Below are 18,431 nucleotides of genomic sequence, written 5' to 3'. Positions count from 1 at the left end.
CATACGGTTGCTTTAATGACTACTTGTATAAATATGTACAGTAGTTTTTGTGGCTGTTCTGCTCACGGAGTTTGACTTCGGGAGTTGTGAAGGGAAATCAACATTCACCAGATTTAAGAAGGAGCAAAGATAACATTTCTGTACTGATAAGGGAGGTGAGAGATAGAGAGGTTCTGGTCTGCAGAGCTTCTGAGTCTTTGATAACAAACTCCTTGTGAGGTCTCTGGCCATTAGTGAGTTACTCAGAAGGGGAGGAGGGGGCTCTGGGGTGAGAGTGTCTGCCAGATATCTCCTCCTCTCATTTGATACAGGAGGGAGCCTGAGGGCCAGAGAGGCAGCATGCTGGAGATCACAGGACACACTAATTGTTTCTGTCTATCCAGAGACACACGGCTGATCGTTCTGTTCAAGTTGTTCAAGTTCTCACATATGAACCGAGTGGAAATTGACTGTAGCCTATACCAGCCGCTAGTAAAATGAAGTGAAGCAAATAACGAGATACACAACAGTTGACATTAAAAGCTGAGACATGGCTTCCACCTTAAATTTTATTAGTTGTTTCTGTTATAGTTTAGCAAAGCAAACATCAAAGTATGAAGGCATCATTTCATAGAACTTTAATTCATCTGATCTGTAGTAAGTATGGCACCACTGAAAGTAATTCATGAATTATACTGACATTTAAAAGTAACCAAAACCAATTTCTTTTTTAAATCAACAGAGAAAAAAACCCAAGAAACCATTAACAACAGGTATTAGCCATTACATGATGTACTTAAAATTACTAATCATCAGCAAGCAATACACAACCAAGAATTCATACTTGGATCACCTCCTTACGTCTGTGATTGTGATTTTGTAGTTTGATACGAAATAAGGCAGATTCCTTCAATACAATTATAGACAATCTGGATAGGAGACAAGCGGAAGCCAAGAGAACTGTAATTCCTGTTTATGTTGGTGGGGGTCAAAGCAAATTTCTGGCATGCACTAGAGAAATGGCAAAAAAAAGGGGAGGGGGTAGGGTGGGGAAAGGGGTGGGTGAGGGTCAGTAGCCGATTTGTTAACAGACACGCATCCTCTTTAGTGTGCGTGGGAAGCTGATGAAGAGTTTTCCTGGGGAAAGGGAGTTAAGCTGCAGTTAGAGCAGCGGAGATGGGACTTTATCAGTGATGTTAGGTAGATGAAAGGCCTGGGAGCGGCACGTCGCCTTACTGAATCAACGTATTGACTTGATTTAACTAAACAATGGAGCTGGAGCTGCGGTGGCGCATGAGGAGACATGGCAGGTGTCAGTGTGTTGCACTCCAAAGAGCCTTACAAATGCTCTGTGTTGTCAGGTATTCCACTGTTGGATGTCATCAGGGCTGCGGTGGTGGTGGTGGTGGTGGTATTTCAGTTGTAAGAACAAAAGCATGGTTGATGTTAAGCATCAGCCAGCCTGGAGTGTCAACATGAAGGAGCTGTGGCTGTTGTCCTGTGACAGCTTCGCCATGCTCTCACAGTGGGTTTACATCAAACAAAGACTTGAACCTGGTTTATCTCATCGCGCCCAGCTGGCTAAATGATGTATATGACTCTAACACACAGTGAGGTATGGCTCATCTTTTCTGGTTGATATGTTCAAGTCCTATTAGTTAGGTTTTGTACATACATACATATACATACAGTACATACATACTTCAGGGATGAATAGTTTCTTAACAAAGAAGGAAAAGGCAAATTAAAAGTTGGGAATGTGAGCATCTTGTGAGTAACTGGTTGTCCTGGGCCAGTGTCAGAGCCCATACTGACATGGGCCAGTCTGACACCAGTGTGGTTGGCCTTCGCACAGTTTGCTGGCTGTCAGATGAGGTTGATTGTCCTTTCCCTCAGCTGGTCATTCTTTCTTCTCAACAGTGTCTGGGTGGAAAAAAACAAACCCCACAGTCTGAATTAATAATTTGCACGTTTAATATTACATCTAGACACTTTGCAGAGGAGATTAGTGTGAAATGAAGATTAGAACAAGCTCTGCTCGGCTGAAATGATCATCACACCCACAAAATGAAACGGATTTGCTGCGTTTCTTTGTCATATGTGACAGTTTACTGCACATCTTAAAGGTTTGGACTGCTGCTCACATATACAGAGCTATATAATGACACCGCCATGGGCTTTTAGAAATGTAGATAATAATTTTTCACCATGGTCTGACATTCTATAGAGCAAAGGAACAATTGGTGAAAATAACTGCTATTTGTAGAGACAATATATGACCCTGCTATTGTCAGGGTAAATAAAGAGTTGGCGATGGAGACAGACCATGGGTTCATTAATTCACAGGGATTTTCGCCATGAAAATGATCATGGTATTTCACAGTAATCTTTCTATAGACTCGCAAATGCACAATGTTGCTCTCTTTTGCCAGAGGGTGGCATCAGTTCTGCTGCAGAGGTGGAAATATTAATGTAATGCTGTGGCTGCAGAGAAGTTCAGGGAGGTCGCTGAATGCATTGGTATTCATATGTATGAAGACTAGGAATATTATGAACATCTGCAAATTTCATGAAACTCCAGAGATTTTAACTGTCATGTACCAAAAAGTTGGTAAAGGTTGGGAATATTTAACTTTGCACATGAAGTCACCTGAAGTCATTAGACAGCACTCTGTGGGATCAATATCTCTACCAAATGTCAAGGCAATCTAATCAACTGAGATTTGGTTCACAGTAAGAAGACCTCTTAGTAAACCTCTTGGCACCTCTCAGTAAATATCTGACAATAAACTGAACTTGTAATATTCATCTATAAAAGCCAATAAAGGGCAGTAACATGTTACAACCCTCCAGTGTGTCAGTCAGTTTAAACCACTGATCCCACACTGATTCTATGAAGGTGTGTTTGTGCTCATATCATTTTATCCCTTTAACTTCAACGTGAATACACACACTAACTCATGAGGACTTGAGGCACTGTGGGGGTTTCAGGTCCTCACTGGCAGAGACAGCTTTTGATGGTTAAAGGGATAGTTAAACATTTTGGCAAATTGGCCCAATGCCATAATCCCTATAGTTTTAGGAGTAGGTTTGTTACCTTTAATTGTCGGTGCAAGCTATTTTTAGAACAGCGGAGCAGAGCCGCGAGCTGCTCAGAGCTACGCTACGGAGGCTAATAGGATTTCTAGGTTTCCCTCATTAAACTCATCAAATACACAATCCAACAATCCAACAACTCCAAAACGCGCATCAGTGGTTTTGAAAGAATTTCCCTCTACAAGAACTCTGTCTCGTAACGTTCCGTTATTATCTCACAGTGTGGTGAATGTGCAGGTCACAACTTGTCCACCAGAGCGTTTTGGAGTTGTTGGATTGTGTATTTGATGAGTTTGATGATAGAAACCAAGAAATCCCATGAGCCTCCGTAGCGTAGCTCTGAGCAGCTTGTGGCTTGGCTTGGCCGTAAAAATAGCTCGCACCGACAAATGAAGGTAATGAACCTACAGTACTGCTATGACTATAGGGATTATGCCAAAATGTTGAACTATCCCTTCAAGACTTGTGTTAAGGTTGAAATAGGTTTACTATTTTTAGGCATTTATTTGTGATGTTTAAAGTTGGGGAGAGAGGCTAGGGAAAATATTAGAAAATGGTTGCCGGACAGTGGGACATGTTTGTGTATCTGTTAGCAGACATTGTGTCCGTAGCCTCTTTTGTTTTCTATTCTTTTCTGTTTGGCCAAAATTTTGTATAGAGTGTTGTAGAGTTTCAATGACAGTGGTATTGAAAACATCTGACCCTGAGTCAGGCACAGTGCCATGTCTTCAATTTTGGCTTGGTCTCAGTAAAACAGAGAAGACTGATTAAATGCCTGGTGATGATTAGAGTGAGGTTGGTTGTGATGCTTGACATTTTCATCACTGATTTAGCTTCCACTGTTTTTTTTATTACAAGTGGCACATGTGGTTACATTGCTAAAACTGTGGAAAATGAAACTTAATATTCCATTTATCATATTTATGTTTCAAGTTTGTTCTCTGTGTGGGCTCTCTCTCCTGGTTCGCTGGCTTCCTCCCACAGTCTGAAGATATGCACACTGGGTTAATTGGAGACTCTGAATTGCCTGTAGGTGTGAATGTGAGTGCGTGAGGTTGTTCATCTCTATATGTCGACCCTGTGATAGACTGGCCACCTGTCTGGGATGTATCCCGCCCTCGCCCTATCTCAGCTGGGATTGGCTTCAGCCCCCACAACCCTGCACAGATAAGCGGTGTGGACAATGGGTGGATGATGCTGATGTTTATGTTTCACTGTACAATGTATCCATACATTTTGAACACACAGTTTGAGTGTATTTAAGGAAACAGCATCTTGTTTGGATGATCGGCTGTTGTCATTATAATTCCGTAGTCCATTGCTTGGAGAGAGAGCGACTGCAGGTTGAGCTAGATTGACTCTAAACTAGAGAGAGAGGAAGTGGGCCACAGCTCTGTCATTTCGTAAGCTTGTCTCAACAGCAACGGTCTATTCTATTCTTTCAAAGCAATATTGAGACAATCAAGTCAGGCAGGAGTTTTCAGCTCTACCACCCATCCTGCCTGCATTGTTTCTACATTCTCCTGCAGCCTCAGTAGGAACTACATTTGCATTTTGTAATATTGGATAGATTTTTCATCATCCAGCCATCATCTGCCGTCAAAAACCTCATCCTGTTACAGTAGCCTAATGAATGCTGTCTTTCCTTTTTTTTTGGAAAGGGAAATATTTTCTCAAGTCTTTCTCATGTATTTAAATGTCCATTTTAACCCTTTTGTTGTCCTCCTGTGTCAAGGAAGGAAGGAAGGAAGGAAGGAATGCAGGAAGGATGAAGGGAACGAAGGAAGGCAGGAGGGACAAAGGGAAGGAAGGAAGGAAGGACAAAGGGAAAGCTGGGAGGAAAGAAGGAAGGGGAAAAGGAAGGAAAGATAAATGGAGGGAGGAAACAGATTGGGTCAAAAAAGAAGGAAGGACGAAGGGAAGGGAGGGAGGCAAAAATAATTGTGGAAAGAAGGAAGGGAAGGAAAGAAAGATGGAAGGAGGGAACAGACCAGGTCAATTGGATCAAAAGAGGAAGGAAGAAGGAAGGATGAAGGGAAGGAAGGAAGGAAAGAAAGAAGGAAAGAAAGAAGGAAGAGAAAAAGGATTGTGAAAAGAAGGAAGGGAGAAAGGAAGGAAAGAAGGGAGGATGGAGGAAGGGAACAGATTGGGTCAATTTGACCCAGAAGGAAACAGGAGGGTTAAGTCATTGAGGAAAAGGTCCGTACAGGGAGGCAGATCCACGAGCATCAGACTCACAACTCCACACTAGCCGTGAGCCACACTGTTGTTCAACAACAAGCTGCTTCTTCTCTGATGATTCGTCTGCCGTTGTTTAAGCTCTCTCCTTTCTACACCAAGCCGTTAGTCTCTGCCAAGTTATTTAATGTTGCTGCTAGCCTGTCCTATTTATTCAACCCTGACAATCTGTTCACAACAGTTGCTTAATGAATTTTTTCTACCTGGAAACTGTATGATGCCCAACTCTAAATCCTGTTCTTTGGCTCCACAACTCTGTAGTCCAACACAGAGAACAAATGCAGACAAGGACAGCCATAGCACTCTCCACAGACGTCTACTTTCAAATTACATGCTGTCTTATTACTCTAAATCTCAATGGAGACCTGAGAATAACAACAATGTTGTATCCTTATCAAATATGATTTATTGGCATGATTATTGCACCCACTGTCCGTGTTGGCCGCATATTAAAATAATACACATTACACACTTGATTTATTAAATGCCTGATAGTTGGGTTTGCGGGTAATTCATCACACTCCATCTCCAAAGACATGCTGACACGTTTACACCAAAATATCAGGGTCAGAGCTGCAGCTCTGAAACGGGTGGAGAGGATTTACAAATGCATTTGGCCCTGGAGGAGCACGTACAAGCCGCCTGCCTGCCTGCCACCTGCCCCTACAGAGACGAGGAGATGGAGACAGACAGGGGAAAAATCCGAGACGAGGAGGGTGAGGCAGAGTAACACTCGGCTGCACAGCGCTGAGGATTCTCCGGATGAAGTGAATTTTAATTCAGCAGCTGCGGCTACTAATAAGAATCCGCTTATAAATAGAGATGAGTGCGAGATAAGTGCGTGGTGTGAGTGCTTCCTCCACGCCCTTACCTTTGGACTGAATGCTGTCAGTTGGAATTGAATCAGGTTCTCCTGAGCTCTCGCCGTGATCTTTCATCTCCTCTAGACAAGTGTAGGGCGAGAGAAAAAGAGAAGAATAGAGAGGGAGAGGGGAAAATATGAGCAGAGGCAATGATAATGAAGAAATGTGTTGCCCCTCTTCTTGTGCTATCTCTGCAATGCCAAGAGTTTACAGTTACAATGTAGCTTCATCAGGATTGAAGTGGAAGTGAACATGCATTTAAGTTTTGCATTTAAACAAAAGGAGAATCTACATTGCTGTACAGTACGTACTGGTGCCGACTGGAGCTTTTACCACTGAAATTAAAGCGCATTCGATACAAAGTCAAAGTGCAAATATGCACTGTGATATTTTAGAAATGTCGGCAGGTATGTTGACAGAAATATCTACCTGTGAGGAGCACAAGGAAATGAAGAGATGGAGGAAAGGATGAGGGCAGCAGACAGCAGGGTGCTTTCTGTTCACTGACAGGTTTTCCTGATGCGTCAGTGTCAAGAGCAGGGAGAAAATCTCATCTCAACTTACCTCCATTGCTGGTGCCAGTGTCGTTGATCTCAGCAGCATCTGTAATATAGATCACATACAGACGTAGACATGTTATCCATCATGAAATTGAATTCATACGTGCACATTCACTGGATAAAAGAGGCTTAGGTATTCATAAAAGTTATCATTTTCACAAGATTATTCAGCTTTTTTTTAATCATCTCACTCTTGGTAGACCTTTTTTTTCTTTCTTCTACGCAAATTACATTCTGCTCCCAAAAAAAAAAAAAAAAGATCATCCCCAAACCAGCCTAGGAATTTAGGCAGCGTCATGGCCCCGCATTTACATTTACATCTGTGGTGATGTAGAACAGTCTCTCATGCCTGGAAATACGGCGCCTTCCTAAAGAGTTATACTTCAAAAAACAGCAAAACAAACGCGAGAAGGGAGAAGAAGACGCATGCAAAATTAATTACAGACTGCTAGCCCTGTAAGGCAGCTTGAGACCCCCCCTCCTCCCCCTCCTCCCCCCAACACACCTCCTCCCTTCAGTTCACACACACACACCCCAACAACAATCATCCAAACAAAGCACACCATAAAAATAACCGCTCTCCCCAGGCGATCCAGTGATGATGTAAACAAATACAACTGCTTAGGCGTGATAGAAGAACGTGTGGAATCCAAAATGGTTTCCCCTGCTCTGTATATTTACAGCAACAAGTCTGCTGACAAGGTCATTTAATTCCTCTCCAGCAACACTGCTTCCCCTGGTTGTAATTGCAGCTTTGGATAAACGTGTCAGGTTGCAGAGGTTTCTACTTATCACCTTTTGCTTCAATTTGGACCTGCAGACTGCAACCTATAGAGGATACACTGTGTGTTATACTCCTCTCTGCTTCTACAGATTTAATCTGTTGCAGCATTTTGGAAAGATATTTCTCCACCCTGAGACACCTCTGGGACTCGAGGACTGGTGAAAAGCAGGAAGGATGAAGCAACAACGATCTCACCCTCACTCTTTCTTTTTTTTTTTCATTAATCAGTTTTTGATCTGAGGCAAGGAACTGTCCAGGGGCTGAAATAACATTGTTTTTTACATGCCAAACTATTAAAAGGAATGGGTATTTACTGATACTGGGATCCTAGTTTCATAGCTGATTTCTATCAGTAATAAAATGTTCCTCCACAGAGTAAATGGTGAGATCTAGAAACACAGTAACATCACTTTCCATGGGGCCACACATGTCAAAACTGTTGGTGTAAACAAAGCTCAGAGAGCTGCTCACTTTCCTCTGCAGTGACAAATCAGTACTGGCAACCGCAATGACTTTTCATTATACCTGCAAATGATATCAGGTAATATAATCTGTACTAACTTGTTTATAATTTGTGTCTTTTTGTCGTAGTAATGTCATTGTGCGCGCAGCAGAGACTCTGAATACAAACATCACAGGAATGGCTTAAACCAAGAGAATAATAAACTATTTGTAATAATCAGGAACAATCCTTTAATGTCTTCTGCTTTATACATCAAAGAGGCAAATTCACCATCACATCCAGATCTGCACTGCCGTGGAATAAATTGGGAGAAAGCGCACAAACATATTGCACACATATGTACGAGAGGCAGGTGTATGTCATCAATAGTGATGACTAAATTATGCACACCCGTGAAATATCATGCATTAACACTTTTCCACATAATTACTTTGCGGATATGGAAGCTGATGGCGGGGACACATGAAATGTGGCTGATGTTATGACTGGTGTTGGAACCGAGCCCTCATCATGTCTGCCTCTTTATACAAACTAGCATAGCGCGGCTGTGAGCAGCAGCAGGAGCTCACAGAAGCACTGGCCTCGTTCCAGATGCTCCTTTCTTTCTCCCCTCTCTCAGGTAATAACAACACAGTCTCGGTGCTGGGCTGCCGTCCTCTTCCTCTAATATCCAGCACTGATCAAAACAAAGCCAAAAGCTTGGAATTTCAATTGATTGCAGCTCCAGCAGCCTCTCTCTCCCTCCCTCCCGCCTGCCTTGGAGGGCACAGCTCCACCGGTCTGTCTCCCTCTTTAATTTGACTCCTGTGTGCTGACAGTGGAGGGGCGATCATTTAGGGGGAGGATGTGAGTGTGCTGTGCACATAAACAAGATTGGGGGGGGAGGGGGGTGGGGGGCTCTCTCTCAAGGTTCTGGTGAAGGAGAGAAAGAGTCCACAGAGAGCTGATGAGGAAAAGAGGAGAAAAACAGAAGACTGAATTGACTCCCTCAGCAGGAAACTAGACAGCTTACACCAGTGGTTTTAAAGCCGGGACCTAGAACCCTGAGGGGTCCTTGACAGTCTCCCACCCCCCTGTTGGTATGTATGTTCATCTGCATGCATGGTGAGAACATTTTTTTTGTTTTATAAGGAGTGGGTTACTGTGGGGGGCTAGAGAAAGCAGGAATAAAACCAGCTCACACTAATTGCATGACATTTCTATAGGCAACAACAGCATGTGGGGGGCGGTAATCAAAATTTTAAATGGGTTTCTAATCTGCATTTTTTTTTTTTTTTTTTTTGCATCCAAGAGCAGTAATCAGTTTAACTTCGTGTTATCCTTCAAGTTATAATATTTCAGTGGTGACAGATTAATTTACAAGTGAACAGAGGTCGCCCAGGAGATGGAAAACATCGGAAACGTTTGTCAAACGTTCACATTCTCGAACTTTTCTCGTCTCCTCGGCCTCTCAGCTGCTCAGTGAAAACACCCCAGAGAGAAAAGCCATCAAGAGGGAGGATGAGCAAATGTGTGTGTGTGTGTGTGTGCTCACATTTGAGAGGGCATAGGAAGGAAGAGAGTTGGGCATAAGTCACCCTTGTATGCAGACAAGCAGAAAATTACATCCCCCCACCTTCAATTCATTTATTAGACAAGAGGTAGTTAGCGTTTTGTTGGTCAGCATTAGTGTACTGCAGCACATTATTCAGCCAGAGAAAATGTGTATGAGCTGAACAGCAATGGCCAGTTTAGATTTGAAATCTGATGTAGATTATTTGATCAGCTTTGGCTTTTTGTATGATAAGCTTTCTCATTATTTCACTTCATTCTCCACCAGCGTTTGTCACAATCTGCAGCAGCTCTGCTTCCTTCCGCACCAGTTTTAATGTTCTTGTCATTCTGGCTCAGTCGGCCCACGGGGACTGCCTCCCCTGTGGGTCACCCACACAGCAGCATGGGAACCGTCTCTGCTTAATGTTCCAGACAGGAGCCTTGAGCAGAACAGGAGGTTCCTTTTGTCCCTCAGCCACAGGACATTTCTCCGTCTTTCATACAACTCCCTCTTTTCTTGAGCAGTGGAGAAAAAAGCAAAAAAAAAATCGATGGCAGCGCAGAAGTGTCTGTGCTGTACAGTGTCGATTCCCCAGGAGAGTTTCTCCTGTTCATTTGATCCCCAAACCGTAGCATGGGGAGTTGGTCCTCTGTGTCTGAACAGGCTCTGGACCTTTGATCCCAGCCACCACACAGGTGTCCAGCTGCTCCCCCTCAAACAATGGACATGACCTATCACCATCTCTGTGCAGGAGCCAATGAAAACCACTAAAAACCCTACATTCACTTCCCAAAAGCTGCCCGGTACCTTCTGTGAATACATCACAAGTGAAAATCATTTACTGACTAAATCTCTATGAGTGATTGCATGGAGTTTTTCTATTTTTCTTGATTTGATTACATATCTGGTAAAGGTCTTTGGTTTGTGTCTCTTTCATGAAGCAGACGGAAGGCCACTGTTCGCTCAACAGCACTTCAGGAGAGAATGAGATAGGAAAATGTCAAGGTCAATAACAGTATCTATTAAGAAGCTCCATCTCCTTTCAAAAGATGAGAACAGAATTCATTTAGAATACAAACTGGGTGGTCTATGAGGGACTCGGGCCTTGTCTGCATTGGGTCATGTATTTTAAACAAGTATCAAAGCGCCCCTCATTGAACTTTGCATGGACTAATAGCTGTGGGCCTGATATGCCTAGTGCAAAGATAATTAAAGACATCTCCCTGCTCAAGCAAAACAAGAGCGGGTGGACTTCAACAAGTGCCCGACCAAAAGAACTAATGAGCTGGTAAATGTAGAAAGCAGCCCATTTTCATATGTTAATGTTAGATTTATAGTACAGGCTTGTGGAAATACCTCAGCTGCATGAGCTGCCACTCTAAAAACAGGAGGAAAAAAGGATTTTGTGAGGAGGGGTGGGTCAGCATTCGATACTTGGACTTTTCTTTGCTATGAGATGGAACAATGTCTGACAATCTGAGCCAATTAAAGAGCACTGAGCTGTGACCTGCAGGCTACAGAGACCAAAACAAGCCTGCTCAGTAAACACTGTGACCGCCCCTCTATACCGCTATCCTCCTGAAAAGCCAAGAGTCTTCATTAATATTCCGCCTTTCTTCTCCCTAAGAAAAGGCCGAGGGGTTGTGGACACTAAGTATCATTGTGCTCCCCTGCGGGTTTGGGTAACCTTGCAGTGGTGGATGCGGTGGGGCAACTCGGCGTTGGGTCAGGGTTCTCTAAACACACTGAAAAGGCCCAAGCTCATTACACAGGCCTGGGCCATGCTTGACAAGATGAGAAAACACAAAGTACTCTGAATGACTGAACAGAGAACAGGACACCATCTGCTTTGGGGTTAAGCCGCAGCTCAAGAGAAAGTGAAGATGATTAGAGGCAGGCAGAGACGGCAAGAGAGACGAGGGGGCACAGTTGACAACATATGTTGCAAAAAAAATGAAAGGGAAAATGACCACTGGCAAACCTCAGATAAGACATAAGGTTGAAAGAAACAGGAGAGCCAGTAAAAAAAAGTAAAAAAAAAAGTTGTCTCCACTGGCAATGCTCTCTCACTCTTGATCTCTCCTTTTAGTCTTTTTATATTCCCCACTTTGTCCAAGGTAGTGTGAGACGGTCACCATGGTCCGTCAGAAGATAAGAGGAGAGCGAGAACACAGATACGCGGAGATGAAAGGAGTAAGTGAATAACTGATTAAGTTAAGAAGTGAGAAATGGAGACAACACAAAAATAGACATGGAAGGAAAAAATGCAAAAGAGGCCTCCCCCTGTGTGACCTACATACCTGCTAAACCTGCTGTCAGTGGTGGCCTGCTCCTCTCTCATCACTCGCTGAATTACTTTACATAATCTTTAGACTCTGTGCTGCTAGCAGCCCTGCTGCAGGAAGCTGCCCCGCGCTGTCTTCAATATACCTATTGTGCTTTACTATTTCAAGGCACAGGCAGGACAATCTTGCAGAGACCTGGTGAATCTGACACCAGGTGATCTGGCTAACCTGCCGCGAACCATTAGGGAGCGAAACGGCGTGGCTGAGGGAGGTGTAGAAGCAGCGTGTTTATAGAGGAAGCCCTGGATGTTTTTGTGTCACCAAGGACACGGCTCTGGCCAGCTGACAGATTTGCAGTTATGAAGCGATGCCTCTTCTGGGCAGCTCAAGGTTTTCCACAGGCTATCATGGATCGGACCGGTCAATATAATCACAGAGCTGGTCTAGACTGCAGTGAAAACCAAGCAGAGCAGCAGCTGTCTATTATTTAAAGGTCAGTTAGAGAGCAGCTTGATTGGTAGACCTCAGTGGAAGCGATGTGTGTGTGTGTGTGTCAGGTTTGTGCTGAAAGCCTAATGGAGTCAAAATTATGGAGAATGAGGAAGTTAAATCGGATATCCCCATTGTAACAATATCCCATGATCTCACTTCACCTCTGTGAGCTAATTGCGTTGTCCAATAGCATTTTCTCTGATGACTTGTTCTGATGTATCATTTTCCAATCATAGCACAGAGCATGAGATAATATACTCACTTGTGTCATATTGTTAGAGCTGCAACTAATGAGTTTTTAATGGTTCTGCTGGACTGCACTTTTCTAGTCTTATTGACCACTGCAAGCACTTTTCACTAAAAGCTATCTACACCCATTCATCTAGCACTTTTTCTACACGTACATTGCTTCTTCATCACACACAGATGATACATTGGGGGGCAGGTTTTTGTTTTGGCTTTCAGTCTACCTCCTGCACCCAGCTGCCCTGACAACAGAGAGCTGGTAGCTAAATATTTGTCTTTTTTTACAGTATCAATTCATGGACTAATTATTGCAGCACTGATATAATACTGTATTGTGATTATTGCATCATACCCTCCTTGGATTCTGAGTAAAAGGGTCAATATTAGAACAATTCCAGTGAATTAAACACACAGTGACATTTGCAGTCCAAAGAGTTTAAGACTCATGGTCCCAGTTGTCATGTTTTAGTCTCAAAGAGCATTGTTGTCAGGATCCCGCCTGGCTTTGCTTCTTTTTCAAACTGAAGCGCAGCCACCATCAAGTCTTCCTCGCTGCCACCCAGAGACAAGCAACCTGTACAGAGATCACTCATCACTCAGACACTGTCTGTGTTTTCAAAGGCTTTGTGTGTGTGTGCGTGCGTGTGTGTGTGTGTGTGTGATGGAGACAGAAATGTGTTTGAGACTTTTCAAACACCCATTTGTTGTATCTCTGCTGGCTGACAAATTCTCACTCTGCTCTGCTTGATTCATTTGCTGTTTTTGTGAAGCAAACAGAGGGGTGGAGACAGGATAAGAGAGCTGATCAAAAGAAGAACTTCAAAGGAGCACAGAAAAAGTCTGTCCCTTATAGTCTGTTAGATGAGGCCCCCCTCTTTGAAGCTGGCCTCTGGGCCAGAGGTGACCAACATAATGGACTTGGTTGGTCTATTCCCATCTCCAGCTAACTGACCAGATTCACTCCTCAGTAGGAAAACCTTACAGAGTGATGGATGTGCTGAGGAGTGATGGCAAGGAATCAAATTCAGCCAGACACCAGGGGAACCGGCTCTGTTTGATATCCAGTCAGCTAAAATTAACAAAACAAGTCAAAGGAGTGTAGTTGAGTTTAAGAGTGAGGAGCAAAGCCAAATGGAACTCAACAACAAGGCTGCATTAATAGAGATAAAGATAAGTAGTCTCCTCTCGGCATTCACACACAATGCCTCAGCAGGGTTGTGATTGGTGTAGCCTCTGTTCCTGGACTTTCACAGTCAGTGTAAAAAGCTATAAAACACAAGCATAGCCTAATGTCTTCAGCCAGTGGCAGCTTGCTCCCCGAGGAGCCACTCAGTGCTATAGTATACAATGTTATGCCAAAAGTTAATTGTGTGCTGACAACTCATAGCCACAGGAAAGACTGCATTGCTCTCCAGAATTAGATTTACACCACCAGTATTCCATTGTTCACAAAAGACCAAGACGAAAAGGCACAAAACAACCAATTAAGCAAAGCTTCAAATCCTCTTTGCAATTTCAGATGAAAGAATATAAATGCAAACTGCACTTCAACAACAACACATTCTGAATGGAGCCGACCATTGGAAACTGGGATAAATTATTCAAGATGCCAAAAAGAAGCAGGAAAAAAAAGTTTTGAATTGCAATGGATTAATAAAAAAAATCCACTTTGTACTTGATGCTTTAACAAAACAGAGACCACACAGGGTCACTGTGCTGTGATAGTTCTGTGAGTACCTTCACATCATAGCCAACAGCAAGTCCGCTATATTTCAGAGCCACCATTTGTGTCGGTGTGTTGTTCTGGTACACACAAGCTGTACAGTATACCACAGGGAGTAAAATACATAGAAATCAATCACATCCTCTGAAAACACCTGCAAATATGAGAATAAAACCAATTCTCTCGACAGTTGTATGAAGGGAAATTGTTGCACCTTCACTTCCATATATTTTTATGATTGTTTGTAGATCCTAAAAGAAAGAGAGGTACACGGCATGCAGCGTGGTTTCTGGGCAGTGGGCACCATACACCACTTGTGGTTGTTGCATCTGGGCTTTCTGCTCACAGCCTCACATACCGCGAGCTGCCAGTCACAGTGCTAAATAAAGCAGTTGCAGCCATCAATACTTAACATATCATGGCCACCAGGGTAAAAAGAAAACATTTGGAGTTAGAAGGCCATGAAATGTAAGACAATCATATCACCATAAAGCAGTGAAAACTGGTGGATAATGAGGATGAACCTCAGTTTACTTGAAATGCTGTGATGTTTTTTTCACCACATGTCTAAGGAGGAGAAAGGAAACAAAGAAAAATCAAGGGAGAGATGAGCAGTGGGAGTGTCAGCTCCAGCAGCCTCTGGGCTGATGTAATGGTGGCTTGTCTCTCTGCTGTGTTGAGACTGAGATTGTTGTGATGGCCTGCTGAGTCTGTCTGTCTCTCCATCCTCTTTCTCTCCATCTACCCTGCAGGGTTCCTCATGCCTGACTTTAGTATGCTATTACAGTCTGCCCCCTACTCCTCTGTCTGGTCCTCAGGTCTGCACCCACAGACGTTCAGGTGGAGACCACCCCTATAAAGTATTCTCTGTAGCATCTTTCCACAGTAAAGGCGCTGCTTTCATCCTACAGCCAGCCTCCAGCGGAGGTCGGTTTAATCAAAGGCAGGAAAATAAAAGCAACAGCGATGTATTGAAGATTCAGGCTTCCTGCAAAGTTGTTTGTGCTGTGTATACAGGTGTGCTTTATGTCGAAGAGTAGAATCAGAAGAACAGGACTGCCATATTTAAAGCTACAGTGCGTAACTTCTACGTGTCTGTACTGTAAATATCCGTTTCACCCAAGCCACTACAAGAGGAGATGATACAACGGCTCCTCTAACACCTCGCGGCATTTTTAAGTATTTGTTCTTTTTGTATTTGGTGTCTTGGGCGACATTCCCAAACAAACGGTAGCGGTGGGGAGGGGAGGGGCGGGTTACACCGGGCCATACGCCATATTGAGGTGCCGGCCGTAACGTTGTAATAACACAGAAATCCTCTAGGGGGCGATAGAAGTTACACACTATAGGCCATGTTGATAATAGACACATATTAAGCTGAATGGCAGTGGGATAGGAAATCCCATCATAGAACAGATCATGTGTTTGTGTATTGTACGGCATCGCAAATACTTAACAGTTTAACCTTCCTCCAAGTTTGATTGGAGGAAAGGAAGAGCTGCTGTTTACTCAGTGGCATTGAAGCTCTGCAGCCATTAAATCTCACCTTTGGAGCTAAGACAATAGCTATCGACTCCTGAATCACACTGCATGAAGGAAAAACAATTTCTGTTCACAACTCAGATTTATTTATTCGTAGCTTTAGGCAAAGACAGTCTTATTTTAATTTATGGATGCTCCGTGAGCTTACTGAAGCGGGTGCCCATTCTCTCAAGTCACCAGAATCAGGCTTGCCGGACAGATATTTCAAATACAATAACAACATATTGTTGCCTCTATTTCCATTTCCAAGTAGGTTATGAATATTCATAAATAAAGGCTGCTTGGATTCCTATTTCAATTTGGGGAGCCTTCATAACATCCCAAATATCAGAGAATCTCATTTCCCGTGCAAGGAGATATCTAATACATATGATTCATTTAGTGGAGGCGCAGCCTGATTTAAAATACAAAAACACTCCTCTGTCTACCTCCTCACATATCTCTGCTCTACAAAGACATACTGAGGAGCTAAAAAAAAAATCCCTAGAAAATAATGTATGTGATGTATTGTTTGGGTCTTATGGGTCTTGGTTGCTTATAATTGAATTAATTACTAAATATTTTAAAATAAGCATATTTACATGAACAGAGCTGCAATGCAAACAACAGATGGCGTAGTTTGGTATTAGGAACTTTATCTATTATAAGGATGTGTGTAGACTGAATAAATTATTACATTAACAAGTTATAATGATGAGAGTGAAAATGAATAAAACATAAAGCTGTTTTCCTTAGCTACGTGTTATGTTATTTTGTGTGACTGAGCTGGGACCGAGATGCTTAGCTGTGAAACACACTTCCATATGTGCAATACTGAGCTATGTGAGAACAGCGGGGTGTCAACCGACATCGCAGACAACTGGGAGCACGTGGATATAAATGCGTAAATGCAAAGGATGATATCAGAGAAGACTGCGGAGACGTATCCGTCAGTATCACATCCTGCAACGTGGGATCGCTAATATGTACAGTGTGGCCTGCTCATTATGAGGTTAATCAGCGAAGCCTGCTGCTATGACAATGTTCACGAGACAGGAAGGCTCCGAGCTGGTTAATTCTGAAATCACATGCATCCACAGCCACAAGTGTAGTGCAGCTGTAACATGACTGAATAATTAACCAAATACTAAATTAGAAAGTACCAACCAAACACCATTTACTGCCAGATTATAAAGAGAAGACTCAAAGAGACAGCACACTCTTTTGTCATAGCATCAGATTTATCACACTTCTTGGCCACTGTTAGCATGCTGGCAACGTTAGCTCATTTCTAAAAAAAAAAAAAAAAAAAAAAAGTGATGTCTGAGCTGAGGAGTCAGTCTGCCCTTGACAAAGAATGGAAAATAATTCAGTAAATCAAAGATTCATTATTAAATTGAATGACTGGCTACTTTTTTTTAATTAAATATATGATTTTATCCTACAAAGAGACAAAGCCCATCTCCTGTTGATGTTGTTTGTGCACATCAGGCTGCCAAGAGGGTGTGAAGAGAGGAAAACAGAATTTAAGAATGAATCCAAAACATATATCACCATCTCTCAGTTATTTGGGCTTGCAGATTACAACTTGTGACATTGTAAAATAAGGTATTGTATAAGACTTAGTGCAGAGGGAACACACACTCATGAGTAGGTGTATACATGTATGTATGTGTGCAGAAACCTAATATTCAGCTGTCCTCAGATTGTTTGATTCATTACTTATTCCTCCCATTATTATGAGCCATTTTATTACTCCTTTCAATGAAGCAGATTTAACCTCTATGGCCATGAGCAGGCAGCCTGATTACAGTTATTATTTTTAATAATGGGTATTGGCTCCGGAATCATTTGGTCTTGTCCTCTGAATAACTGGTTACGCATGGCTGAGCCGGGCAGTGTTGGCCTGCATGAGATTCAATATCCGAGACGGTTTGGGTCTGCACTCTGTCCAAGGCCCTGCTCCTCTATACAAAATGCAATCTGCCTGCAATCAGGAATGACACTGCTGTTTACCGCTTGACAGTGCCACCGCACAGCACATGGCCCATGGTAACCCTAGACAGTGACAGGCACTGGCGGGCACAGGCAAGACACAATCAACAGGCTGGAGTGAAGCTTTCCAGTGATGGAAAGCCTGTAGCGATTGTAGGACGTATTCCAGTGGCTTTTCACAAGAGGATGGAGGAGGCTATCTGAGATGGATCTATCTGGAACGCTCACTCTCACCCTAAATTAATTGAATGTCAGTCAAAGAGAAAGTGAAATAGAGGTGAGAGAGTGACTGAAACCTTTGTGTTAGTGAAGTAGTGGGGTTAGAGAGGCAGGGGCCCACAAATCAAGCCCTCAACTTCTCCAGAGAACAACCTTAATCAGTGACTGTGTGAGCCAGCAAAAATGGGGATAATAAAGACAGATTATTCCATGCGGTCAAGGGAAAAAACATAAATGAGGGCTACACACCCAAGAGTAGAGGTTAGGTAATATTAAAAATAGCTGGCTTCTCTCCAAAAGGAGAGAGAGAATAGAGTTGAGACAGCCCAGTTAAAAGAGGGAAATAAAAAGAACTGTACTAAATATATTCAAGTTGTCTGTTTTAGGGTGTTTATCACTCTAAATATTGTATTTTCTTTTGTCCAAATGATTC

The 18,431-nt window shown here is 42.9% G+C and overlaps 1 protein-coding gene across 2 annotated transcripts in view; it reads right to left on the bottom strand.

The window, feature by feature from the left end:
* Positions 1-515: 515 nt before the first annotated feature.
* The window catches only part of macrod2 (mono-ADP ribosylhydrolase 2), a 410,263-nt gene continuing 392,347 nt past the window's right edge, over positions 516-18,431 (bottom strand). For both annotated transcript variants that reach the window (XM_083987841.1, XM_083987842.1), the window contains exons 16-18: positions 6,741-6,779; positions 6,185-6,256; positions 516-1,902 (exon numbers count right to left, since the gene is read on the bottom strand). In XM_083987841.1, coding sequence (XP_083843967.1) covers positions 1,880-1,902; positions 6,185-6,256; positions 6,741-6,779 — 134 coding nt within the window. In that variant the 3' untranslated portion in view covers positions 516-1,879. The remainder of the gene's footprint in view (positions 1,903-6,184; positions 6,257-6,740; positions 6,780-18,431) is intronic.

This window comes from Trachurus trachurus, assembly GCF_905171665.1.
Source record: "Trachurus trachurus genome assembly, chromosome: 15".
Taxonomy (NCBI): domain Eukaryota; kingdom Metazoa; phylum Chordata; class Actinopteri; order Carangiformes; family Carangidae; genus Trachurus; species Trachurus trachurus.
This window is presented reverse-complemented; position numbering and strand designations above follow the sequence as displayed.